At 44.0% G+C, this 27580-nt stretch overlaps 1 protein-coding gene and 1 pseudogene across 9 annotated transcripts in view; one reads left to right on the top strand and one right to left on the bottom strand.

Moving 5' to 3' along the window:
• The window catches only part of eepd1 (endonuclease/exonuclease/phosphatase family domain containing 1), a 154459-nt gene that overhangs the window by 110070 nt on the left and 16809 nt on the right, over positions 1 to 27580 (top strand). For 7 of the 9 annotated variants that reach the window (XM_070880602.1, XM_070880603.1, XM_070880607.1 and 4 more), the window contains one exon: positions 23534 to 23644. The exons of the other annotated variants lie outside the window; for them this stretch is intronic. In XM_070880602.1, coding sequence (XP_070736703.1) covers positions 23534 to 23644 — 111 coding nt within the window. The remainder of the gene's footprint in view (positions 1 to 23533; positions 23645 to 27580) is intronic. 9 annotated transcript variants of the gene reach the window in all.
• On the bottom strand, positions 19203 to 20169 carry LOC139263711 (membrane-associated progesterone receptor component 1 pseudogene; annotated as a pseudogene).

Raw genomic sequence — 27580 nt, 5'->3', positions numbered from 1 at the left:
AGCAGAAGATTCTGACTTGAGAATAGCGATACTGGGTGCCAAAAGAGGAAATGTCTTTCATTTCCCCTAGCATTACTGTCCTTAAACTTGAGTACAGATTAACTTTGTGGTTTTAAGTTGCGACAGAAATTATTGTGACCTATGTGCAGGCTCTCGTTTGTATAATGATTCCAGGATTACTCCAGTCATTACTTTGAAAAACCTGCATTTAGTCATTTACAACTCACTGGTCATAACTTCTGTCTTTCTATTTCATTCGTACTAAAACCAAAAATGTTTTAAAGCAAGGACACCAGGGAGAGAATCTTGTGTTATACATGCAGATTATACTAAGGTAGCGTGGACTAAGTGCTATGAAATATTTTTAGAATTAAATGTCAAAGTCAGAAAGAGTGAAATGCAAAGTAGTTTCATGATAAATTATGAAAATGCACAAACTGATAAAAGGCTAATTTTGGATTGATGCCATAAAAGTCTTCACAAGCACAGTGATAACATTTAAAATGGATTTCTGGACAATGTAACTATTTATACTGCACTTTTTCTGACAGACAGGTGTCTGTCAAGCCCCGCCTCCACATGCACACACTGCACTTTTTTTGACAGACATGCGACAAGCCCTGCCCCTGTCAAGCTAAGCCCCCCCCCCCCCCCCCAGGCCAAACCATCCACGTGGTGCCGAGAAGCAGGACCTGAGGCTCCGACTCTCTTCGCCTGCTCAGGCCGCTCTCTTTCCCCCCCCCCCCCCCCCCCCCCCACCACCCCCTTCCCCGGCGGGCCTGGGGCCAGAGAGGGCAGTGGGCTGGGGGGCAGAGAGTGTGAGGCTGAGGCTGGGGGGCAGAGAGTGCGAGGCTGGGGGGCAGAGAGTGCGAGGCTGGGGGGCAGAGAGTGCGAGGCTGGGGGGCAGAGAGTGCGAGGCTGAGGCGGGGGGGGCAGAGAGTGCGAGGCTGAGGCTGGGGGGCAGAGAGTGTGAGGCTGGGGGGCAGAGAGTGTGAGGCTGGGGGGCAGAGAGTGTGAGGCTGGGGGGCAGAGAGTGTGAGGCTGGGGGGCAGAGAGTGTGAGGCTGGGGGGCAGAGAGTGTGAGGCTGGGGGGCAGAGAGTGTGAGGCTGGGGGGCAGAGAGTGTGAGGCTGGGGGGCAGAGAGTGTGAGGCTGGGGGGCAGAGAGTGTGAGGCTGGGGGGCAGAGAGTGTGAGGCTGGGGGGCAGAGAGTGTGAGGCTGGGGGGCAGAGAGTGTGAGGCTGGGGGGCAGAGAGTGTGAGGCTGGGGGGCAGAGAGTGTGAGGCTGAGGGGCAGAGAGTGTGAGGCTGAGGCTGGGGGGCAGAGAGTGTGAGGCTGGGGCAGAGCGAGTGAGGGTGAGGCTGGGGCAGAGCGAGTGAGGGTGAGGCTGGGGGAGAGCGAGTGAGACACGGGTGGGGAGGGAGATGGTAAAGAGACACGGGTGGGGGCGGATCGGAGGGGCAAGAGGGAACTCTGGGAAGACGGATCATGTTCTTGCAACGCCCTGCAATGGACATCGTTGGAGTGGATAATATCCAGAAGTCACGACAGTGTCACTATTAACAATCCGTACGCAAGGCCTGCTATGGTAGGGTGGGGGTAGGGGGGTGGGGGAGGGAAGGATGCACTTGGACTGGGGTAAGGCACTTTGGCTGGGGGAGGCATGCACGGATTGGGATAAGGCACTTTGGCTGGCCCTTGCTGTCTTCTGGGGAGCTCTGTCCCCTTGCTTCAGGAAGTCAAAGTGGATCGAGATACAATTTGCAAAGTCAGCGAGACCTTGGGATGGGCAGTTCTCGTTACACATTCCAGTGAAATTTCAGGGTGTGGCTTATCCTCCAAGGGGACCAATCAAAAATAGAAAGGGGCGTGGTGGCCATTTTGGCAGTACAAATAAGCACGTCCATTTCCAGGTAGGATATTGGAAGCAAAAACTCTGGAATTATTCAAAAAACATTTGGATGCTGTGATGGAGAGGGTTCTAGAGTTATTTTTCTTGTGACAAAAGAATTAACTTGTCTGCCTAGTCACGACTCTGATTTGTACTGCACTAATGTTTCTGTACATTGGATGAGGATAGGAGCGAGGTTGACTCGGATTTCCTTCCTGTTCCCGCTCCCCCTATTGATCTAGTTACACGGTGACACTAATGCACACTTGGGCAAGGCACCAGAGAGCAACTGGAGCCAGTGAACCAATTTTGAATAGGGAAGAAAAGTGGGAAGAAAAAAGGTATTTAATGATCAGTGCTGCCTTGGCCTAAAATAGAAAGTACAGGTTGAACCTCCCTTATCTGGCACCCTCGGGACCTGGCCTGTGTTGAATGAGAGATTTTGCTTGATGAGGGGAGGTCATCGGCCCAAGAGTGGGGGGGGGGGAGGAGGCGGCCCGAGGGATGGAGGAGGGTGCGGGAGGGGGTCAGTCGGGGGTGGGGGAGGGGGGGGTGTGAGGAGTAGGCGGTCGCCCTAGGTCGGCGGGCCCCGAAGAGTCAGCGGGCCCCAAAGTGTCGGCGGGCTTGAAGAGTCGGCGAGGCCCGAGGACGCGGCCCGCCGGCCCGACCCCACCTCCCCAGAGGGAGCGCTGTGGGGAGGTGCGGCCGACCAGAGGACTGTGGCTGCAGGAGTTCAAGCAGGATAGCCGATCACCCCGGCATCGAAGAAAAAGATTATATTGGCATTATGTCTGTAATGTACTTATGAATGATTCGTGGAGTCAATGTGTTGCACTCAAACTGTAGTGACCTTGGTCCTTTATTCCAAACTCCAGAGTGAGGCACAAGCATGGTGACTCCCCTTTTATACAGCTCCTGCCACCAGAGCAGGAAACCCCGTTCTCTGCCAGTTGCACCCTCTAGTGGTGCCAGCATGTATATACACAGTGTAAACATTATTGCTAGTACATCAGGTAAACAAGTCTCCATCTTGTGCAACTATACAGTGACTACACAGAAAGTATATCTATAGTCTGCATATATAACAATTGGTGAGTAGGATTTTGACCAGCCACATTCTGCACATGCGCCACCTGGCGTCCAGGAATGGTGCCGGACGAGGGGTGGTGCTGGATAAGTGAGTCCCGGATAAGAGAGGATTGGCAAGCTGCTGGAATGTGATTTCCTGACTGTGGCTCAATTTTTTTTTTACATCAGCTTTTAGCAACAGTCTAGCATTCAGTCACCATGTTGTATGCACTATACTGATACCATGTTACAAAATGATGAGTTATAGCACAGCCATAACTATAATCCTGGACATCATTTAGAGGGAGGAAGGGGAAAAAACAAATGATTTAGCTATTACATTATCCTAACTTTGTGGCTGAATGCTTCAATGTACTCAGGTTTTGTCCAGTTATACTCCCCACTACGAACTTGAGCACATAATCTCGGCTGACATTTCAGTGCATTACTGATGTGGCTTAACTAAGACCCCGTCTTCATGTTGAAGTAAATGTAAAAGATCCTACAGCATTGCTTAAAGAAGGGCAGAAGAATTTTCCCAGTGTTCTGGTCAACATTCCTTCCTCAACCTACACCACCAAAAGCAGATTATCTGATCATGAATTCATTTTCATTTTTATCGGATGTTGCTTGTGCAAATTGGCTGCCATATTTCCCTATATTTCTATGTGCTTCAGCACGTCCTGAGAATATGATGAGCTTAAAAATGCAAATTTCTCTTGTCTTGTCGTGTGCTTTATTCATCCAAAATTAAAAGAATTATTTGGATGGCTGTCAATTTGGTCCTTGTGTTATGTAATTACTGAATCAGTCAATTTCCACTTTCATGACGTGGCATTTTTACCAGCCGTTTGTGGATTGCATTGCATCAATTTATATTTAGGACCATTGGTGACTCAATAAATCTCATTTTGTTTCTATAACATGGGATTATAAGATTTTCACCACTATTTGTGATATCCTGTAGCTAGATATAGTTCAATCTTGAATAATGTAGCAGAAAGGTAAATTACACTCCTTAAAAAAATATATGGTACACCAGATGCTGCTTTCCCTTTTTATGGCAGAGTTGCATCTAACAACAAGGCTGTTTGTGACGAGCTGGCAGTATAAACGATCTGACGCTGTCCTCTGCAGATGATCAGTGACTGCTTTGCAGTAACTGGAACTGCACGAGATCGAGGCGTGCCTGGATCTGTTGAAGTTAACTTTGGAGCAATGCCGAATTTGCATGTTTCCCAGCTGCTCAGCTACCCTTGGTGAAATCTGCACTGCAGTATCGGGGGCGGGGGTAGGTATGGAGCCCCAGTTTTGGGTGGGGGGGAAGAGGGAGGCGGGAGGGAAGGGAAGTGAGGAGAAGGTTCAGGGCCCCGGTATCAGGAGGTTCTGGGCCACAACAAAAGCCAGCACAATTATTGACTTGAAGCAATTCAGTAATATTAAAGGGGGTGTAATATTCAAGAGGGTGTCATGTACAGTTTAGATGTCTAGACCTGAGCGTCTATTCGAGCAAGTATTTATAGAGATGATTGGACTTGATATTTCTATATGTATAAGATTTTAGAGTAGACTATGCAGCTGGGATATAGCCCTTCCGTGAACCTTCCAATTATTTATATAAGATAGAAAAATCCATTATGTGAGGTTAAACTCCAATCCAAGTAGAGGACAATGCTGCCTGTGTCTGTAAAGTTGTTAGACATTCAATTTCAACAGCCTGTTTAACCTCTTGTAGTTGCTGATTGCTTCTAACACTCTCCAGGACCAGTGAGCTGAAATTTGGTGGAATAGCAATATTTAGCATAAAACATTATGGATTCACAACCTTTGAAAGAGCTATCCAATTAGTCCTACTCCTTTGCTCCTCCCCATAGTGGTGCAATTTTTTTCCCCTTCAAGTATTTCCTTTTTAAAAGTTAATATTGAACCTACTTCCACCACCCTTTCAGGCAGTGTATTCCAGACCATAATGCACTGCGTAAATCATTTTTCCTCATGTTGCCTCTGGTTCTTTTGCCAATCACCTTAAATCTGTGTCCTCTGGTTAACCAACCCTTCTGCCATTGGTAATAATTTCTCTTTATCTGCTCTTATCAAAACCCTTCATCATTTTGAACCCCCCCCCCCCCCCCCCGGCCCCCTACATCAAATCTCCCATTAGCCTTCTCTGCTCTAAGGAGAACATCCCCAGTTTCTCTAGTCTCTCCACGTAACTGAAGTATTTCATCCCTGGTACCATTCAAGTAAATCTCCTCTGCACTCTCTCCAAGGTCTTGATATCCTTCAAGTGTGGTGCCCAGATTTGGCCAGAATACACCATTTGGGGCCAAACCAGTATTTTATAAAGGTTTAGGATAACTTCCTTGATTTTGTACTATATGCCTCTATTTATAAAGCCAATGATCCCGTATACCTTTTTAACAGTCTTCTCAACTTGTCCTGCCACTTTCAAAAACTTGTGTACATACACCCCCTCCTCGTTCTTCCTACCAAAAAGAATCACTTTATACTATACTGCCTTAAATTCTACTCAATCTTTCAAATTTATTTGGTCATTTATCTCATTGCTGTTTGTGGGATCTTACAGTGTGCAAAATGGCTGCCTTGTTTCCTACATTACAATAGTCATTACACTTCAAAAGTAATTTATTGGCTGGAAAGCGCTTTGGGGCATCCTGAGGTCATGAAAGGCGCTATATAAATGTGAGTTATTTCTTTTATATATACTTTTATAAAGTAAAGTTCTACTTAATCTTTCAAATTTATTACTTATTTGAAAATGACGATGATTTTTATATTACAAAACTGTGAGGGGAATACTTGGGTGTGTAATCTGAGCACAATTCCATTTTCTGATGGATGCACTGAGCATAATTTGTTTCTGGTAATAGGAACCTACTACATACCAATGGGTTGCTACTGCTGCAGGCACTTTAATTCTTTGTGTAGGGTGGTAGCCATAATCACCACCCACTCTCACATTTCCCAGTTTGGTGCCAGCTTTCAGATGAGACGTTGAATCAGTTGGACGTAAAAGATCCTATGGCACTATTTCGAAGAAGAGCAGGGGAGTTCTCCCTGATGTCCTAGCAAATATTTATCACTCGATCAACATCACTAACAGATTATCTGGTCATTATCTCATAGTTGTGTATGGGACCTTGGTGTGCGCAAATTGGTTGCTGCGTTTCCTACATTATAACATTGACTAAACTTCAAAAGTCCTCGGGTTATGAAAGGAGCTATATAAATGCAAGTCTTTTTAAATTATTGAGCAGCAAAATGTAGGGGTACCAATACATATGCCTTCAAACGTGGAAACGGCCAAAAAAAATGATGATATTCTGGGTTTTATGTCATCATAAGCAGTCCCTCGAAATCGAGGAAGACTTGCTTCCACTCTAAAAGTGAGTTCTTAGGTGACTGAACAGTCCAATAGATTAATGTGCAAAGTTAAAGCACATGGGATTGGGGGTAGTGTGCTGACATGGATTGAGAACTGTTTGTCAGACAGGAAGCAAAGAGTAGGAGTAAATGGGTACTTTTCAGAATGGCAGGCAGTGACTAGTGGGGTACCGCAAGGTTCTGTGCTGGGGCCCCAGCTGTTTACACTGTACATTAATTTAGACGAGGGGATTAAATGTAGTATCTCCAAATTTGCAAATGATACTAAGTTGGGTGGCAGTGTGAGCTGCGAGGAGGATGCTATGAGGCTGCAGGATGACTTGGATAGGTTAGGTGAGTGGGCAAATGCATGGCAGATGAAGTATAATGTGGATAAATGTGAGGTTATCCACTTTGATGGTAAAAACAGAGAGATAGACTATTATCTGAATGGTGACAGATTAAGAAAAGGGGAGGTGCAACGAGACCTGGGTGTCATGGTACATCAGTCATTGAAGGTTGGCATGCAGGTACAGCAGATGGTTAAGAAAGCAAATGGCATGTTGGCCTTCATAGCGAGGGGATTTGAGTACAGGGGTAGGGAGGTGTTGCTACAGTTGTACAGGGCCTTGGTGAGGCCACACCTGGAGTATTGTGTACAGTTTTGGTCTCCTAACTTGAGGAAGGACATTCTTGCTATTGAGGGAATGCAGCGAAGGTTCACCAGACTGATTCCCGGGATGGCGGGACTGACCTATCAAGAAAGACTGGATGAACTGGGCTTGTATTCACTGGAGTTCAGAAGAATGAGAGGGGACCTCATAGAAACCTTTAAAATTCTGATGGGTTCAGACAGGTTAGATGCAGGAAGAATGTTCCCAATGTTGGGGAAGTCCAGAACCAGGGGTCACAGTCTAAGGATAAGGGGTAAGCCATTTAGGATCGAGATGAGGAGAAACTTCTTCACCCAGAGAGTGGTGAACCTGTGGAATTCTCTACCACAGAAAGTTGTTGAGGCCAATTCACTAAATATATCAAAAAGGAGTTAGATGAAGTCCTTACTACTAGGGGGATCAAGGGGTATGGTGAGAAAGCAGGAAGGGGTACTGAAGTTGCATGTTCAGCCATGAACTCATTGAATGGCGGTGCAGGCTAGAAGGGCCGAATGGCCTACTCCTGCACCTATTTTCTATGTTTCTAATACGGGAATTACAGTCTCTATCACAGGTGGGACAGACAGTCGTTGAAGGAAAGGGTGGGTGGGACTGGTTTGCCGCACACTCCTTCCGCTGCCTGCGCTTGGTTTTTGCATGCTCAGTGATGATTTATTGATGATCAGTGGTTAATCTTGAGGTTAATAGTTCGAAAGAAGGGCTCAAATTCTGTGCCATTTTTCACTGGAATGGAAGAAATGCTGTTGGGTGGGGTAGCTTTCAAAATTATTAAAGGTTTTGAGAAGATAAATGGAAAATTATTTCCATTGGTAACAAGAAACCATATACTCTGGACCATTACTTGAAAAAAGAAGTGGAATTTCAAAGAAATGTTTCCACACAGTTAGTAGAATATCAAGTGCTTCAATAAAAGTTGAGGCAGAGACAATAGCATAACATATGTATTTTTATAAATACTTATCCCATTCCTTTTTAAAGAAAGACTTGCATTTATATAACACCTTTCACGACCACTGGATGTCTCAAAGTGCTTTACAGCCAATGAAGTACTTTTGGAACGTAGTCATTGTTGTAATATAGGGAATACAGGAAAAGGATAGGAAAGTGGAATTAGAGCAGATAGCTGCAGTTCAGGAACTGACATAGACATGATGAGCTGAATGGCCTCTTACCTTGCTGCAGTTCTGTGCCAGCACAGTTTAGAGCTGCACTGAGTCACCAGATTTAAATACTGAAAATATTTACAAGTATTCTGTCAAATAGTTGCAGTGTGCCAGAAAATGGTGTGCATCTTTTTTGTATCATTTTGGACGATTGTGAACAATCATAATTTTTTTTCAACCAAACCCGAAAGACTACTTCTGTTTCCTGTGCATGTTTCTCTAAATCTGTACCTCCTGATCATTCAAGTTTCAAAAAAGCTAAAATGTGAAATGTTTGTATGTTACTTTTTAAAGAAAAATGCATTGACACAAATGTAGTGTGGGAACCCTGTAAATATTAACGTATTCCCAAGAACCCACCCCCGTGCTAACTGCTGAAAGACGATGCCCACTCCCCAAATGCTTTTGTTGCAGAAATGTATTTCATTAGGATACAGCAACACAAAAAAAAAGTCAGTCAGAAAATATGGAATGCAGACCTTAGGATACAGTTTGTCTCTCAATACATGGTTTACCCTGGCCCAAAGAGAAATCCAATAACCTTGAGGACTCCCTGGGTTCCTGTCATGAGCCACTATTTAAAAAAAAAAAACCTGTACTTATGTTGTGAGGGGGTGAGACAGCAGTGCCGATCAGGGAGAATTCCCCATTCTTAAATTCTAACTGGTCCTTAAGTGAAAATACTTAATTTTAGTAAACAGAAGGTGCAGATTATTCATGGAGATCTCTTCCTCATTTACCGTGTAACGGCATAACGGGCATCTGATTATTACTTTTGCTGTAATTGCAAAACTTGCCAAGTACTTGCAATCAGCTTTAATTGTAAATCTAGTTACTGTGAGGGTACTTCAGCTTTGTAATAGATAAATACCAATTGATCATTGTAGTAATGGAAATGATCTGCTGACTGCATTGGAGTGCACCGATTTATGCATTCAGCAATACAAAGTAGCTTAGTCATGTATAGCATTACATTTTACATTTTAATCAGCGATCCTACTTCAGCTAAAAGCAAGATCTTTTCATGCAAAATGAAACCAGATAAGGCAATTCAGGCCTTGGATCCACTCTTGATGGACTCATCCAACTTACTATCTCCTGATAGAGGTGACAAATATAATATCTCCAAGGAAATAACACTCCCTCCTCATCCTTCTTGACTTGTCTGCAGCCTTCTCCAATGCCTGTCCACCATCTTGCAGCTTGATGGAAATGCACTTGCCTGGTTCCATTCTTGTCTATCTAATCATAGCCAGAGAATCACCTGCAACAGCTTCTCTTCCTGCCCCCGCATTGTTACCTCTGGTGTTCCCCAAGGATCTATCCTTGGCCCCCTCCTATTTCTCATCTACATGATGCCGGCAAGGGACAACATCACAAAACACAGTGTCAGCTTCCACATGGAGGCTGATGACACCCAGCTCTACCTCACTATTACTTCTCTCAATCTCTCCACGGTCTCTAAATTGTCAAGACTGCTTGTCTGACATCCAGTTCTGGATGAGCAGAAATTTCCTTCAATTGACTATTGGGAAGACTGAAGCCATTGTTTTCGGTCCCCGTCACAAACTCTGTTCCCCAGCCACTGACTCTATCCCTCTCCAACTTCTGTCTGAGGCTTAACCAGACTGTTCGCAACCTTGGTGTCATATTTGACCCTGAAATTAGCTTTTAACCATGTATCCGCAGCATAACTAAGACCGCCTGTTTCCACCTGCGTAACATCACCTGTCTCCACCCTTGCCTCCGCTCATCCGCTGCTGAAGCCCTCATCCATTCCTTTGTTACCTCTAGACTTGACTATTCCACGCACACCTGGCTGGCCACACACATTCTACCCTACATAAACCAGAGGTGATCCAAAACTCGGCTGCCCGTGTCCTAACTCTCACCAAGTTTCACTCACCCATCACCCCTATGCTCGCTGACCTACATTGGCTTCTGATTAAGCAAAGCCTCGTGCCTTCTGTTGCCTTGGCCCCAAGCCCTGGAGCTCCCTGCCTAAACTCCTCCGCCTCTCTTCCTCACTTTCCTCCTTCAAGAGGCTCCTTAAAGCCTACCTCTTTGACTAAGCTGCGCTAATTTCAATTTATGTGGCTAGGTGTCAAATTTCTAATCTAATAATATTCCTGTGAAGCGCCTTGGGACATTTCACTACATTAAAGGCGCTTTATAAATGCAAGTTGTTGTTGTTAATAGCTTCTCCCTTAAGGTAGTAATGTAGATGTAGTCAATTTTTGTTTGATTTTGCTCCTGTGAAGAGTTTGGGGATGTTTTACTATGTTAATGGCAAATGCAAGTTGTTGTTGAAATTCCGGGATGTTAGTGCAACATTACATGACACCTCCGCCACCCCCCCCTCCCAATGGTTGTTTTCCACAGATGACATTGAGATTGTATCAGCAGCACAGACACCATCATAATCACAGGTCTTTTATTTGATCACTTTCTATACAGATTGTTCAACCTCAATTTTTAGATATTTATCCAACTGTCAAAGGGAATTAATTGATACTGTGTTAGCTGATCTTGCTGGGAATCTCTTCCACGTGTCAACTCTGGGAGATAGAAGGACAGTGGACAGGGAAGATGAATGTTTCTTTCAAGCTTCACTCTTGCTTGAGAGTTGCCATTTTTTGTATTTGTAAGCTGTAGCTCCAATATCACTTTAAATTAAGTAACCCACTTAACAGCTCGGTTATATGTGCCTCGCAGCATTTGGAAGATAAAATCGCTCGCATTTCTCAAGCATTCCCTCAAAGTACAAGGCGATGTCTCTTCAGCTACATTCGGGACTTTTTTTGTGTAAACTGCTTCATGAAAGTTCCCAAAGCAGACTGAGTCACATATGCACCGAAACTTATGTCTTTGCTATGCCACATTTGGATAAGTGGCAGGAGGATCGTTAACCAAAGGACACAGTTTTAAGATAATTGGTAAAAGAACAAGAAGGGAGATGAGAATTTTTTTTCTGCAGCAAGTTATGATCTGGAAAGCACTGCCTGAAAGATTGGTGGAAGCAGATTCAATAGTAACTTTCAAAAGGGAATGGATATGTACTCAAAGGAAAAATTGTAGGGCTATGGAGAAAGAGCAGAGGGCCGGAACTAATTGGATAGCTATTTCAAAGAGCCGGCACGGGGCGATGAGACTAATGGCTGTCTCCTGTGCTGTATGATAAAATCTAGTGTAGCCCTTATCAAATAACCCCAGTTACTGTAAATGACACACTGGAGAATTTGTAAAATGCCCAGCAAGTTTTCCAGTTGGCTTGGATGATCGAACATATTGCCTAGGAAGACCACTTTCTACTGGCCAAATTCCTTTGTTTACAAATAGAAGAATGCAGTGAAACAGACATTTGCAACGTATACTGTACAATACAAGCATCATTTTGCACTATAGGTTGAACCTCTCTTATCTGGGACACTGTCATCCAGCATCGCCTCTCAGCCGGGACCATTCCCAGCCGCCAGGTGGCGCATGCGCAGAACGCGACTGTCAAAATCTTACTCGCTAATATAATGTTTCTCTTCATTCGGCTGCTTCATCCTCGTCGCCCTGCTGGAACTTCTATAACCACAGTCTTCGGGCCGGCTGCTCCTCCCCACAGCGCTACCTCGGGGGATTGGGCCGACATTTCTGGGCCCGCCGGCTCTTCGGGGCCCGCCTGCCCGCTGATTGGCTGACTGACTAACTGACTGTCGGTCCAACCAATCGGCGCACACACATACTTACCCCAGCAAGAGCACTTAAATGCGCAGTCCACCTAAACACGCGACCTCCCCATATCTGGCAAAATTCCTTGTTCGGAACAGGCCAGGTGTGCCAGATAAGGGAGGTTCAACCTGTACTTCCAAATTGGGTTGACTTATTAAAGAGTGCCTCCAGCTTCTCTTGAAGAAAAAAATTATTGGTAGAATAATTCAGGATATAACATCTTTTTTGAAAGTAGGATTGCAATATGCTGGACTCTCTGATAACTGCAGTTACCACATTCATTTGTCTGATTGATGCGCTAAATCAAATTCTACGTGTTGTGTATATAAAAGTATATGCCGTTTTTAAAAGTATGAGCCTACAGCACAAAGCTGACCACAACTTGACAATCCCACTCCCGATAACTCCTAAGGTTACCTGGTGGAGGACTTTTGGGAGGGTAGGACAATCACATTGACTTGGTAGTGGATGTTCTTCTTCGGTTGGGTTTGAGGCACAATGAGTGAGGCAGAATGAAAGAGGCTTTACTCTGCAGCTAGCTGATGTTGATAGTGGGTGAGAAAACTAAGGGTGGGTAAAGTGTTCCATTCTCCACTGCTGATATTCTTCACCTGGAGCAAAATATTCACAAGGGGGGAGGGGACTTGTTTGTTACAAGTCACAAGAACATGAGCTCATCTGGCACAATGTTGTTTAACTCCTTGTTTAGTAATAGACAAAGTTATTTTCATCTACCTCTGGCCTTTATGCTGAGCCTGCCCTAATCCATTTCCTCTTGGATGTTACAAGCAAAGTTTATTTTAAATGGGCGCTAGTGGCATATTTGCACTAGCGGTTCCCAAATGGCAGCTCTCCTAGAGCCAGCAACAACTCCAGTGAAAATCTGCCACATTCCAGCCTCTGTGAAGATCTGATGCTAGATGAAAATCTATTTCATAAATTAACAACTATTATCTGCAGTTATTTATTGTACAGTGTTCAGCTTGTCATCTCTGATTCTATCCCCCAGATCTACTTGTATGCTTTTGAACAAAAAAACCTTTCCCATTCACTGCACTGGTTACTGTCATGGATTTACAATTGAGATCCTGGAACTATGTTTCTTAAACTTCATCCCAATGTTGAACATGCCTGTGGTGCTTCTGTATTGTTAAAAGTTAACTAACCGTGATCTCGTGTGACCAGATATGCCGTAGTCAGCTGTATCTCTTGTTGGACATCACTGTCGCCCACTGACCTATGACATCATCATAGTTTCATTCCCTGCAGTTTAAATGTCACACCATTGACAGGATTGCTCTGTGCACGTCTGCTTGATCTGGATTATTAAATCCTGGACACTATTGTGATGTGGACTTCTCTGTTCTCGTGATGGTCCAGAGATCAATTGTACAAAGCAGGGAAGACCTGACTACTTCTGCCTTTCTCTGTCTCTTGAAAGAGCAATCGATTTTCAGTTTGACTCTGGTCTGAGTGAAAGGCAGGTAGAATGGGAGAAGAGGAGAGGAAGAGCGGGTGTCGGGTTGAGGGGTGGTGCGAGTTGGTCACGAAGTAAAAGAGTCCCATTGAGCATACGTACCTCTATTCTGGGGCAGGAAGAATTGGGGCTTGAAGGAAATTAAAGATAAAGGGTGGCAAGGGAGAGGAAGAAATTAAGAAGTTGGAAACTATTAAGGGAAAGCAAAGGACTAGGAAGGATAAGAAACCTGATTCAGCCTGAGACAGTGGGCAAGGAGGGGGATGGAATCGATGACCAGGATACAGAGTTTGCTACTTACCAACCTTACCAATGTTTAGCTAGAGAAAATTATGCCTCATCTAAAATTGGGTGTTAGATAAGCAGAGGCAGTGGTGGGGTCAAGAGAGCTAGTGGAGAAGTAGAGCTGGGTGTCATCAGTATTTGTGTGGCAGCTGACCCAATGTCTGTGGATGTTGTCCACAATGGGCAGCATGTAGATGAGGAAGAGGAGTAAGCCCAGGATAGATCCTTATGGGAAAAGAAGCTATTTCTAGAGATGCTTTAACTGTAATTGGATAGTTAAGAGTACAACCAAGCAAAGGCAATCTCACTGTGCTGAACAATGAAGGAGAGATGTTGGAGGAGGATAGTGAGGTCAACTGTATCAAAGGATAAGGAGGGGAATTGTATCAGTCATGAAGGATGTCATTTGTGATTTTGGTAGGACAATTTCAGTGCTGTGGGAGAGACAGAAACCTGATTTGAAGAGATTCAGATACTGAGTTGCAGGAACGATGGGCACAGATCTGGGAGATGACTACATGTTGAAGGATATTGTGGAGGTCAGGGAGATTGGAGATAGGTCGGTAGTTTGCAAAGGCAGGGGGTTTAAGGTGGCTATAATGCATTTTTTTAAATCTAGATTGCCGTTCTTGCACTGAGCCCATTAAGTCCTGTCCATCCAGAATCTATTCTGATAATTTCACCATGGATTTCCCTCACCATCTCTTGAACCCCAACTTTAGAAAATAATAATTTTGTTCCCCCACATCCCCGAAAAAAAAATTAAGCAGTGTCTTGTGAAAACTGATGTGAAGAATCCATTCTGTATATGTGCCATATCCTGATCATGTGCAGTAACTTGACCCAGTTTATCCTTTAATGGAGCCACTGTTCTACAGCTCAGAATTAGATTTTGTCCAGGAGCAGGATTGTATCTTCCTTTGGCGAATACTTATTCTTGTACAAGTGATTCAATTCAATGTCAAAGTTGTTGTTCCTCAATGTAGCTATCAACATTTTAAAGTATTTTTTTAAGAATCTGTGATGCGATTCTTCTGGCATCCACACATCACCACCTGTACAGTACAGGCAAACCCCAAGATAGGAACATAAGGACTGCTAGATGAGAAACAACCAAGGTCCATCCAGTTGGCCATCTACCATCCTGATCGTCTCATGATACAATAGAGTTGTTGACTAATCACAGAAATTGATCTCTCTAAATTAGTTTACAACAAACCCAGACATAATGTGAAGAAACACCCAGTGATGGAGAGCTGTGGGAACCATAGGTCCAATATCACCTCGAATTCATAAATTAATCGAATGGTTACAGCACAGAAGGAGGCCAGTTGGCACGTCGAGCCTGTGCCGGCTCTCTGCAAGAGCACTTCAGATCGACCTACACCTGCACCCTTTCCCCGCAGCCCTGCAAATTTTTTGCCTTCAGGTAATTAACCAACTCCCTTTTGAAAGCCACGATTGATTCTGCCTCCACCCTTGCAGGCAATACATTCTAGATCCAACCACTCGCTGAGTAAAAATGTTTTCCCTCATGTTGCCTTTGGTTCTTCTGCCAATCACCTTAAATCTATGTCCTTTGGTTCTTGACCCTTCCACGAATGGGAACAGTTTCTCTCTACTGTCTAGACCCTCATGATTTTGAACACCTATCAAATCCCCTCAATCTTCTCTGCTCCAAGTAGAACAACCCCAGCTTCACAAGTCTATCCACATAACTGAAGTCCCTCCTGTTCCTCCCATGCATGCTACACTTGCCACGTCATGTCTCAAATTACTTATATACTGTATCCCAAGAAGATATTTGGCTCTACAGCACGACTGTGTGTTTTCGAGCCCACATCTGCCAGCCTGCCAAAAAAACAAATTTTGAGGTGCACCTTAACCACTGTCCTCTGGTACCTCTGCCAAGCATCCTTTATTCATGTGTGAGGTTTGATAGCAGGTGTCCGTGCTATTCCACATCTGAGATTGCCATGCCAAAACTAATCCTGTCCTTGCCTGATGTTTATGCATTACACGTATCCAGTGGGAAAATAGCTGGGAATGGGAGCTCTGCCTAATTTTTTTTACCTCTCTTATCCTTGGTTTGCTGAGACAAGTTGCAATGCAGCTGAGATCGGCTAGTCGGCACAGACCAGGATGGAGTCTGGGACCTTCCGGGCCTGTGCGGCTCAGCTCATTTCCAGTTACAGGTTCATTGTTTAGTATGTTTTCTTCAAGGCAGCAACTCTAGAATATTCTCTGAGGCGATGCAGCTGTTTTTTATGGGATACCTCCAAGAATCCTGAATACTTGTGATATCATTGCCAGATGTTTTTTGGTTCTCTGGTGACCAAGGACGAGAGCGAGAACACAAAATGGTTCTTGTATTTTCACTTTCAGGTGAGACGTTAAACCAAGGCCCTATCCGCCCTCTCAGGTGAATGTAAAAGATCCCATGATACTATTCGAAGAAGAGCGGGGGAGTTCTTCTTCCTGGTGTCCTGGCCAACATAATTTTGTCAACCAACATAACTCAAAACAGATTTTCTGGTCATATATCTAATTGCTGTTTGTGGGACCTTGCTGCATGCAACTTGATTGCTGCATTTCCTACATTACAACAGTGACTGTACTTCAAAAGTAATTCATTGGCTGTGAAGCACTAGGCTGTCCTGAGGTCATGAAAGGCACGATATAAATGCAAAATATTTCTTTCTAACTGTGGCATTATAAGCCAAGTTAAAGCCAATTGGAAGTTTAAATAAAGGCAAATTATTCACTGTTCCCCAGCACACATTTCTGCTGTCGGGGTTTAAAATGATTCTCTGTTCTGCAAGCAGTTTAGAAAGGAGAGAAATGTGAAAATGGTGTATGTGGTGGTAGAGAGAAGTTACAATTGTTTAAAAAAAAATATGCAATGTAACCTTTTTTATATATCTTGTAATAAGCATTCAGTGCAAAATCAGTGTTTAATATCTTCTAACAATTTAATTTGATAGCATTATAAATTGTTGCTCCCAGTAAGAATGAGATCAAGTTTAGCTGCAATGCCTTCCATAGTCGAACAACAACAGACAGGAAAAGACCTACTGGTCCATCCAGCCTGTTCCACACCTTGCGATACCTTAAACATCATAATATATGCACTCCTCGCCCCACCCAAAAGCCATGTGATCTTCTGGGAGAGGCAAAATATCAGATTAAAAGAACAGGCCAATTAACCCGGGAGGGGAGGAATTTGGAAAATTTCTCTCCGACCCCCTTAAGATATCAAAACTTGTCCTGGAGCCTGGAGACCACTTGGGTCCTGATTAATTAATGTTATACGCTACCTACCTTTCGTGCGAGGTGATCTCCGCCACAGCCAGAAACGGGTCTTGATCTCGGAATCATTGTTTACGGCACGAGCCTGTTCCAGAGGTCCACCAATTGCGCTCAGTCAAGGCTTGTCTGTGGAGATGGGCCATTTCAGTGAAATACTGGATAGCAGCTGTAATGCAGCACTCTGCATTGATCAGCAAGCAGAGCGGCGGGCGTTGGGAAATTCTGACATTTTGGATCTCAGCAAATGCTTGAGTAATACATTTTTTTGTCAATAATTAAGCATCATGGCTCTGGTGAAACTGACAATATTTAATTTGAATTAAGTGGCTTTGAATTACATTTTTCCATTTTTTAGTACTAAATCCCTGATTTGCTATGTTAGTTACATTGCTTAATTCAAATAATTGTATAAATCAGATTTCTTAGCGCAACAAAATGACTTTGAATTATTGAGACAAGACAGTAATTGTATTTGATGGAAGTCCATTTTGCGTTGAGGTTAATTGGAATTTTTACTGCACTTTGCTGCATCCAAAAAAGGTCACAGTAACCCTGCCTACCAGTTAGTATAATTTGGCAGAAATCCAACATGTTTTCATACCAGATCAGGTAATCCAACATTCAACTGTACATTTAATCTTGAAAGGAGACATTGATGTTTAATGGTCCATGGACTTTGTTATCAGCATTTACACCAAGATAGATTTCGGATACATTTTATATCGTGTGCTACTTCAGTAAGTACTTTGTTAGCTGTGGTCTACTTCAGTTAATGTTCAGCTTGCTGAAAAATTCCAAAAACTCAATTGAATCTGCAGCACAGCCTTAGGAGATTGCTACTGGTTAGATGTGAAATGCAGCATGTAGAATGTGCAATAACTTTTGTGAATTGTGCAGCCGAATTGATTTTCATTTCAAAGCACCATTGTATTGAAGCGATGCTCTTGGGGCTCAATTAAGGTTCATTGGATCATTCCCCATTATTTTGGTTTATGTGGACATGGGAAAGTGTTGATGCTGAGCTCATGTGCATGTAAACGCTCTTAATGGGATTTCTCTGGGAGGTGTGCATGGGTTGCAGATATACGGACTCTCACAGTTGATGTATTTTCATTGTGCCCCTGCTGTAAAAAGTTTGTGGTCCATAGTTCATCTAGAAGCTGCCTGACATTGGTTCTGAAGTCACTTGTGTACATACGGAAGATTGAGCATCTGTAGCACGTTCAACCATTTGAATGCAGTGCAAGTTTCCCTGTATGTGTTTATATTGTCTTGAGATGATAAAATCCCACTACGTAAAATCTGAGGTGTTTTTCTAGTGCAGTAAACATTTGTTGGCATATTCACTACATGGAAATTTAAAACTGCACAAAGGTCAGAGTGTATGTAGACACATTGATGCTTTACTGGTGCTAAAGCGCATTTATTTTCATGATTAAGGCCTAGTCTGACACAATAAATGACCAGAAGCATTTTTAATATGTTGGGTAGATGCATAGACTTCAGAATCATGACCATAACTCCATTTTCACATCCAACAAAATTTGCTTAGTTTTTTTAAATCTCCAAAGATTTAATGTATATTTTAAGAATGTTTGCACCTTGATTCTAAGTATTTTAAAACTATTTTTTGATTTTTTTTTTGCATTGGTAAAAATGAGAGAAGTTGATACTGGGGAACAGATATTTTTTCTCGCCAGAGAAATTGCAGTACAGATTGAATGTAGAATAGAGCTCCCTCTAGTATAATCGTAACTTAACCCTCAATCTTGGAAGAGTATTTCTAATTGCTGCATCTGTACGATTTTTTTCTTCTTCAACATTAGTCATCATCTAGTCTGTTTGTGTAAGATTGGCAATCTGTGTATAACTGTAGGCACTTTTATATCGTGGGCACATGCTGGTTTAAGTTCTGACCTGACTGATAGTTTCAGCTGCTACATCGCGGCTACTTTTTGCAGGATGTGACCTGAAAACATACTTGGTCTAAACACAGAGCTGGTAACTGTAGTTGAGTCTGATTAAAGTCCTGTGCTGTTTAGAATTATGTACCTCCTCCATACAACTTAGTTTTTCACACCCTCACTTCATACTCCAATACAAAAGATCTGTCAGAGTAATGACACTGAACAATTGTGATAATCATGCCCCCCTCCCCCACAGAAATCTTATTCTAAAAATTCAGTACAATGTTGTTACTGTGTGATCAATTCTATAAAAATAGATCTCTCCAAACTGCAGAAGTTCACTCCTTTATCAATTCTTTAGCTCCTTTTCCATCTTTCGTATCTTCTTCGTACGTGTATTCTGTCGGCTCTTCTCCCGGTTTCAGGACTTTTCCAACGTAATAGTACTTCTGAGTGAACTGCATCTCCCTCTCCTGAAGACTTTCCAGCTGTATGACATTGAGATCAGACAGGTCATCGTACTCGTCCTTCAGTGCCTCCTTATCCAGGCAGAATGTAGCAAGGCCCCTCGATGCATCTCTTCCAGCGAACACAACATAAGGACCCTCATCTCCGTAGAATTTCCTGCCCTTGGTGACATCGAAGACTTTGCTGTTGACGCGATGAGCATGCGCGATTTCTGATCGGCATCAAACTCCCGCATCTCGGCCGGGTTGAAGGCAGCTGTGGCTCGCGATCTACTGGGTCGCTGTCGGGCGGAGGAAGAGGCAGAGGAAGAGCAGGCTGACGTTGAGGGGGCTGGTGAAGATCTCCTGTTCTCCTTCAGGGAGAGACAGCTGGTTTGCATCTAAGCCTTTGATTTGGAGTGATGCCAGCTGTGGCTCAGTTGGTAGTGCTCTCACCTCGGAGAAGGTCGTGGATTCAAGTCCTACTCCAGAGACTGTGCACAGAGTCTAAACTGACACTCGGGTGCAGTACTGAGGGAGGAGTGCTGCACTTGGTCTGAAAGGGGCCATCTTTCAGATGAGATGTTAAACTGAGGCCTCGTCTGCCCCCTCTCGTGGACGTAAAAGATCCCATACCACTATTTTAATGAAGAGCAGGGGAGTTCTCCCTAGTGTCCTGGCCAATATTTATCGGAGTAACTATTTGTACTAAGTCTCCCTTCTGCGCATGCGTTTCCTGAAGCGAGAGTTAGGACAAATATCACCGACTCCGGCCCCCAGCTCACTTCTCACTAACCTTTTTCTGTGCATGCGTCCAACACCACGTTGCCTCCACTGAGAAGCTCATCGCGTCCCCCGAGCCTCCTGCAGCACCGGGGCCCGAGCCTCCCACAATGTTGAACGGGCCGCGGGCCCTGAGCCTCCCACAGCCCTGAGCGGACCGAGAGCCTCCCATAGCCCCGAGCGGGCCACGGGCCCTGAGTGGGCTGAGAGCCTCCCAAGCTGGCACCGAGCTTAGGGGGAGGGGGAAGAGAGAGAGAGAGAGAGAGAGAGCGCTTGGGGAGGGGGGGGAAGAGAGCGAGCTTGGGGGTGTGGGGGGGAGAAGAAGGGGGAAAAGAGAGAGAGCTTGCAGGGGGGGAGGGAGGGAAAAAGAGAGAGCTTGGGGGAGGGGTGCGGGGAGGGAAGAGAGTAAGCTTGGGGGTGGGGGGAAGAGAGAGAGCTTGTGAGTGGGGGGGAAGAGGGAGAGCTTGGGGGTGGGGGGGGAAGAGAGAGAGCTTGGGGGTGGGGGGGGAAGAGAGAGAGCTTGGGGGTGGGGGGGGAAGAGAGAGAGCTTGGGGGTGGGGGGGAAGAGAGAAAGAGTTTGGGGGTGGGGAAGAGAGAGAGTTTGGGGGTGGGGAAGAGAGAGTTTGGGGGTGGGGAAGAGAGAGTTTGGGGGTAGGGTGGGGAAGAGAGAGAGTTTGGGGGTGGGGGGGAAGAGCGAGAGTTTGGGGGTGAGGGGAAAAGAGAGCGCTTGGGGGTGGGGGGAAGAGAGATAGAGCTTGCGGGGGGGGGGAGGAGAGAGAACCTGTGGGGGGGGGGAGGAGGAGGGGAGAAACACAGATGGTGTGGGGTGGGGGGGAGGATTGGAGGGGAGAGAGGGAACTCCGAGAAGACGGATCATGTTCTTCCTACGCCCTGGTGCGTGCAAGCTCGGTGCGTGTGTTACAAGGGACATCGTTTGGGTGGATGAAATCCAGAAGTCATGACACTCTCACAATTCACTTCATATCCAATAAACATGTTATCAATCTGCACACAATGCCCCATCTATGGGGGGGGGGGGATGGCGTGGTAAGGTCTTCCGCTTGGGTAAGGGTCTTCAGCTGGCAGAGGAATTGCTGGAGTAAATGTCCTCAGCTTACATTGGGGTAATGGACTTCAGCTGAGGGAGGAATGCACTTACGCTGGGGTAATGGATTTTGGCTGGAACTTGGTAGTTTTTGGGGAGATCTATCCCCTGGCTTCTCAAGTCAAAATGGATTAAATTACAAATTGGAAATGTACTCAAAACTTGGGCTGGGTGGTTTCAGTTACACATTCCAGAGGAACTTCAGGGTGTGGCTTATCCTCCAAGTGGACCAATCAGAGAAACCGCTGCATTTCAGATAGTACAAATAGACACATCCAATATTTATCCCTCAACTACCATCACTAAAACATTACCTGCTCATTTTCTCATTGCTGTTTTTAGGGCTTGCTGTGTGCGATTTGGTCTTCCACATTTTCTGCGTTACAACAGTGACTACAGTTCCCCCCAAAAAAGTACTTCATTGGCTGTAAAGCATTTTGGAGCATTCTCAGGTCGTGAAAGGTGCAATATAAGAACATAAGAACATAAGAAATAGGAGCAGGAGTAGGCCATTTAGCCCCTCGAATCTGCTCCGCCATTCAATAAGATCGGCTGATCTGATCATGGACTCAGCTCCAGTTCCCTGCTCGCTCCCCATAACCCATTACTCCCTTATCACACAAAAATATGTCTATCTCTGCCCTAAATATATTCAATGACCCAGCCTCCACAGCTCTCTGGGGCAGAGAATTCCATAGATTTACAACCGTCAGAGGAAATTTCTTTTCATCTCAGTTTTAAATGGGCGGCCCCTTATTCTGAGAATATGTCCCCTACTTTTAGTTTCCCCTATGAGTGGAAATATCTTCTCTGCACCCACCTTGTTGAGCTCCCTCATTGCCTTATATGTTTCGATAAGATCACCTCTCATTCTTCTGAACTCCAATGAATATAGGCACAACCTACTCAACCTATCTTCATAAGTCAACCCCCTCATCTCCAGAATCAACCTAGTGAACCTTCTCTGAACAGTAACCAATGCAAGTATATCCTTCCTTAAATACGGAGACCAAAACTGTACGCAGTACTCCAGGTGTGGCCTTCCCAATACCCTGTATAATTGTAGCAGGACTTCTCTGCTTTTATACTCTATCCCCCTTTACAATGAAGGCCAACATTCACTTTGCCTTCCTGATTACTTGCTGTACTTGCATACTAACATTTTGTGTATCATGCACAAGGACCCTCGGGTCCCTCTGTACTGCAGCACTTTGCAATTGTTCTCAATCTAAATTATAATTTGCTTTTCTATTATTTCTGCCAAAGTGGATAACCTCACATTTTCCCACATTATACTCCATCTGCCACATTTTTGCCCACTCACTTAGCCTGTCTATATCCCTTTGCAGATTATTTGTATCCTCCTCACAATTTGCTTTCCCACCCATCTTTGTATCACCAGAAAACTTGGCTACATTACACTCTGTCCCTTCATCTAAGTCATTAATATAGATTGTAACTAGTTGAGGACCCAGCACCGATCCCTGTGGCACCCCTTTGATCTCTGTTTGCCAACCGGAAAATGACCCATTTATCCCAACACTCTGTTTTCTGTTAGTTAGCCAATCCCTCTATCCATGTTAATATATTACTCCCAATCCCGTGAGCTTTTATCTTGTGCAGTAACCTCTTATGTGGCACCTTATCGAATGCCTTCTGGAAATCCAAACACACCACATCCACTGGTCCCCCCTTATCCACCCTGCTCACTACATCCTCAAAGAACTCCAGCAAATTTGTCAAAAATGATTTCCCCTTCATAAAACCATGCTGACTCTGCTTGATTGAGTTATGCTTTTCCAAATGTCCCGCTACTGCTTCCTTAATAATGAACTCTAGCATTTTCCCAACAACCGATGTTGGGCTAACTGGTCTATAGTTTCCTGCTTTTTGTTTGCCTCCTTTTTTAAATATATAAATGTCTTATTTTCTTTTTACATTGATTATACACATTATTCCATTTGATGAGATCTGTTTGGGCTGAATAAAGCATTTCTCTAGTAAATCGTTTGAATTTGTGCAACAGTTTATGGGCAATATAAAGCCAACAGCTATTAGTGCAATCTATTTTATGAAATACAGCGATTATAGGTCAGTATCTAGGGCAAATACAAATCATTCAGCAACAATCTCCACTACCTTATGTAACACAGAGCAATATTAACTGCTTTGTGTAAGTTCTGTGGCATTAGTTGGAGGATTTTAACATAAAATCAGAAAGCATAATATAATATTACAGATTTTTCAAAACTGTTAAATGTTGCATAGTTTTGACAAGTTTGTCCAGAGACTTTTTGATCCAATCAAACTTTCTGCTTTGAAGTTCTGTGTAGAATTGAATCAGCCGATGCTGCCGAATGTTCGTAAATGGAAAGGTCCCAGAGGGTGTTGGAAGTGTGCTGTATCTGAGAAACCGTCTGTACAGATGCACAAGGTACGTTCACTGCAAGCAAATGCTAATATTCGCTTAAACATAAGCCATTGACTCTTCAAAATTTATAATATTCAATTAAAATATGGAACATGCATTTTTGAATGGATTGAGAAGCAGGCGATCTCGTTTGGGACAAGAGAGCAATGCTTTCAGTCTATAATCTCGCTACACTGGTACATCAGGTCTTGGCTAAATCAAAGGTCATTTCATGTGTGTTTGTGCCAGCAGCTCACTTAAACCATCACTGCAAGTCTTCTGATTGGCACTGTCTATGCTGCTGTAACAAGTCTCCCTGTTCATCTTATTGGCTCATGGTACCATTTTGTAACTGGAGTGGAGCTTTGTACCTAACATCATGGGATATGTTTATTTCTGTGCAAAAACCTCTCGAGATGATGGGTGACTATGATCCACTGTGGTTTTTTGTTTTTTCCCCCCCTCTTTCTCCTATTTTTTGTCCCTTCTATTAAAGGAGCATTAGTTCTGCACTATTAATGGAAAAATCATTAGTCTTTCAGTTCTACCATGAAGAACCTGCCAAATAGTGACATTTTCTATAAAGAACTTACATTTATATAGCACCTTATACATCCTCGGAACACTCAAGTACTTCACAGCCAATTAATTACTTTTGAAGTCACTGTTCTTTTGGAGGCAAACGTGTCAGTTTACACACACACAAAGGTGGTTGAGGGATAAATTATGCCCAGGCCCTCTGCTGCTCTTCAAATAATACCGTGTGATATTTTACGTTCACCCTAGAGAGCAAGCAGGGTCTTAGTTTAATATCTCATCTGACAGACAGCATCTCCAACAATGCAGGGCTTCTTCAGTACTGCACTGACATTTCAGCCTGGAATATGTGCTCAAGTCCTGCACTAGGGCATGATTGCACAATCGATCAATACTGGCACTTAACAAAATAAAACATAGAATCATAGAAATTTACGGCACAGAAGGAGGCCATTCTGCCCATTGTGTCTGTGCCTAATAAAGAGCTATCCAGCATAATCCCATTTTCCAGCCCTTGGTCCTCAGCCTTGCAGATTACAGCACTCCAAGTGCATATCCAAGTACTTTTTAAAGTGAGATGAGGGTTTCTGCCTCTACCACCTTTTCAAGCAGTGAGTTCCAGATCCCCACCACCATCTGGGTGAAAAAAATTCTCCTCTTCTCTACCAATTGTTAGAAGGATTATAGGGGAGTAGAGGAGAACTGGTTATTGATCTCTGGGAAATAGGTTCTTCCTAGCCACTCTATCTCGGCCCCTCTTAATTTTATACAACTCAAGTCTCCCTTCAGCCTCTCCTGTTCCGAAGCAAACAACCCCAGCCTATGTAGTCTTTCCTCAAAGCTAAAATTCTCTAGTCCTGATAAATCTCCTTTGTACTCTCTCTCTAGAGCAATCCCATCTTTCCTGTAATGTGATGACCAGAACTGTGTGCAGTACTCTTAACTGTGGCCTAACTAGTGTTTTATATACAATTCGCACATAACCTCCCTGCTCTTATATTCTATGCCCCGACTAATAAAGGAAAGTATTCCCAGAAGCCTACTTCCACCTTATCTACCTGGCCTGCTACCTTTAGGAATCTGTTGACATGCACTCCAAGGTCCCTCTGTTCTTCTACACTTCTCAGTATCCAACCATTTATTGTGTATTCCCTTGCCTTATTAGCCCTCCCCAAATGCATTACCTCACAGTTCTCCAGATTGAATTCCATTTGCCACTTTTCTGCCCACCTGACCAATCCATTGATGTCTGCAGCTTTTTTCTTCGCTATCACCCCCCCCCGGCCAATTTTTGTATCATCTGCATACTTCTTAATCATACCCTACATTGAAGTCTAAGTCATTGAAATATACCACAAAAAGCAAGGGACCTAGTTCTGACCCTGCGGAACTCCACTGGAAACGGTCTTAAAGTCACAAAAACACCGGTAGACCATTACCCTTTGCTTCCAGCCACTGAGCCTATTGGCACTTTCCCTTGGATCCCATGGGATTTTACTTTTCTCACCAGTCTCCCATGTGGGACCTTTTCAAAAGACTTGCTAAAATCCTTATACACTACATCAAATGCACTACTCACTCTCCTCATTACCTCCTCAAAAAATTCACTCAAGTTAGTCAGACACAACCTTCCCTTAATAAGTCCATGCTGACTGTCCTTGATTAATCCGTGCCTTTTTAAAGGATGATTAATACTGTCCCTCAGAATTTTTTCCAATAATTTTCCCACCATGGAGGTTAGGCTGACTGACCTGTAATTACTCGGTATATCTCTTTCTCCCTTTTTAAACAACGGTACATTGTTAGTCCTCCGGCACTACACCTGTTGCCAGAGAGGATTGGAAAATGATGGGAAAATAGCCTCCGTTATTTCCTCACTTGCTTCTCTTAACAGCCTGGGATATATTTTATCCAGGCCTGACGATTTATCTACTTTTAAAGATGCTAAACCCCTTAATACTTTCTCTCTCATTGGCTGTAAAGTACTCCATAAACTGTAAAGTGTTTTGGGATGTTCGGTGTTCATGAAAGGCGCTATATAAATGCAAGTCTTTGTTTTCTTTCTCGCTATGTTTATCTCATCTAATATTTCACACTCTTCTTTAACTACAATGTCTGCATCGCCCCCTCTTTTGTGAAGACAGACGCAATGTATTCTTTAAGAGCCATACCCACGTCTTCCGCTTCAACACACACATATTACTATAATATGTTTCCTCCAAGCAGTGAGAATACACTTGGAGATCTGCTTCTAGGCTTCTGAAATTGTCACTAACCAATCGCTGTGGTGCAAGCGAGTGACCCAAGGAAATGGTCTCTTTCCAGTACTTCTCCTTTCCATCTCTATGGAAGGTGCTTGGCCTCTATTTTGCTGTTCACCATGACAAGTTTGGGAAGTTAAAGGTTGCCTCCAATCTTGCACCCTGCAATTAAAAAATTGTAGCTCCGCCCCCAGCAGTTCCTGCTGCGCAGCGCCGAGGTGGAAATGGGTCTACAGCTATCTGAAAATCGCGAGGTAAGTATTCTATAAATTAGGCTGGCCTCTCCGATGTAAGCCGTTCTAGCGAGCGGCCGAAACCTGACCTCAAGGGGAGGTGCACCAGTAACACTTTGTTCCACCTTAGCAGTCCAATAGTACATTACATGGTATCACATTCGTAATCAAGGGGTGGAAGATTCCTCTAATCTACTGTAATCGCCTTTCACGATCTCCAGACGTGCCAAAGTGCTTTTCAGCCAGTTAAGTATTTTCTGAAGTGCAGCCAGTAGTGCAGGAAACGCAGCATCCCAGTCCCACAAACAGCAATAAGATAAAGTTATGAGTGGTTGGCTAGTAGTTTATCATTTATAAAGAAAGGATACCAGTCGCTTCACTACTTTTGTTTAGAAAATATTACCTCTATCTTTCTCCCCTCCCCTCATGAAGGCAATTACAGGAAAATTGCTCATAGGGAATCATACGGTCGATTAGAGGGGATTGTGCTGTTGCTAGTGAAGTTTTTTTTAAACCGATGGGCAGCGACTTGTAAATTCCAGGATTCTCTCAAGTCAGGCGAAGCCAGCAGGAAATGACTGATTTTTCTTTTTTAATATACTTAATGCTGTCGTTACATTTGCTGTATGTTTCCTGCCAGACAGCAGTCGAGCTGACTTATATTATAGATCACCCCTTTTTGTGTGTGATTAAACTCTTGCTAAGTCATCATTCCACAGGCATCGACCTTCATATGTGAACGTGGAGAGTTGAGTAATTGGCAGGCTCCTCACAGCCAAGCCTAGTGGCGAATTGTGTCTTTCCTACCATTGCCTGGTTGGAATCCAACCAAGTCTGCACAGGCCTGGGGATGACAGCTGCTTTCAATCTTTCTGCATGGTAGTAAGTTCTTGCTGCTTGCTAGGCCGAGATCTGTTTTGTCTTCTTGT

Source organism: Pristiophorus japonicus, chromosome 5 (assembly GCF_044704955.1).
Source record: "Pristiophorus japonicus isolate sPriJap1 chromosome 5, sPriJap1.hap1, whole genome shotgun sequence".
Classification (NCBI taxonomy): Eukaryota; Metazoa; Chordata; class Chondrichthyes; family Pristiophoridae; genus Pristiophorus; species Pristiophorus japonicus.
The sequence above is the reverse complement of the archived record's forward strand: the minus strand, read 5'-3'. Positions and strand labels throughout refer to the sequence as shown.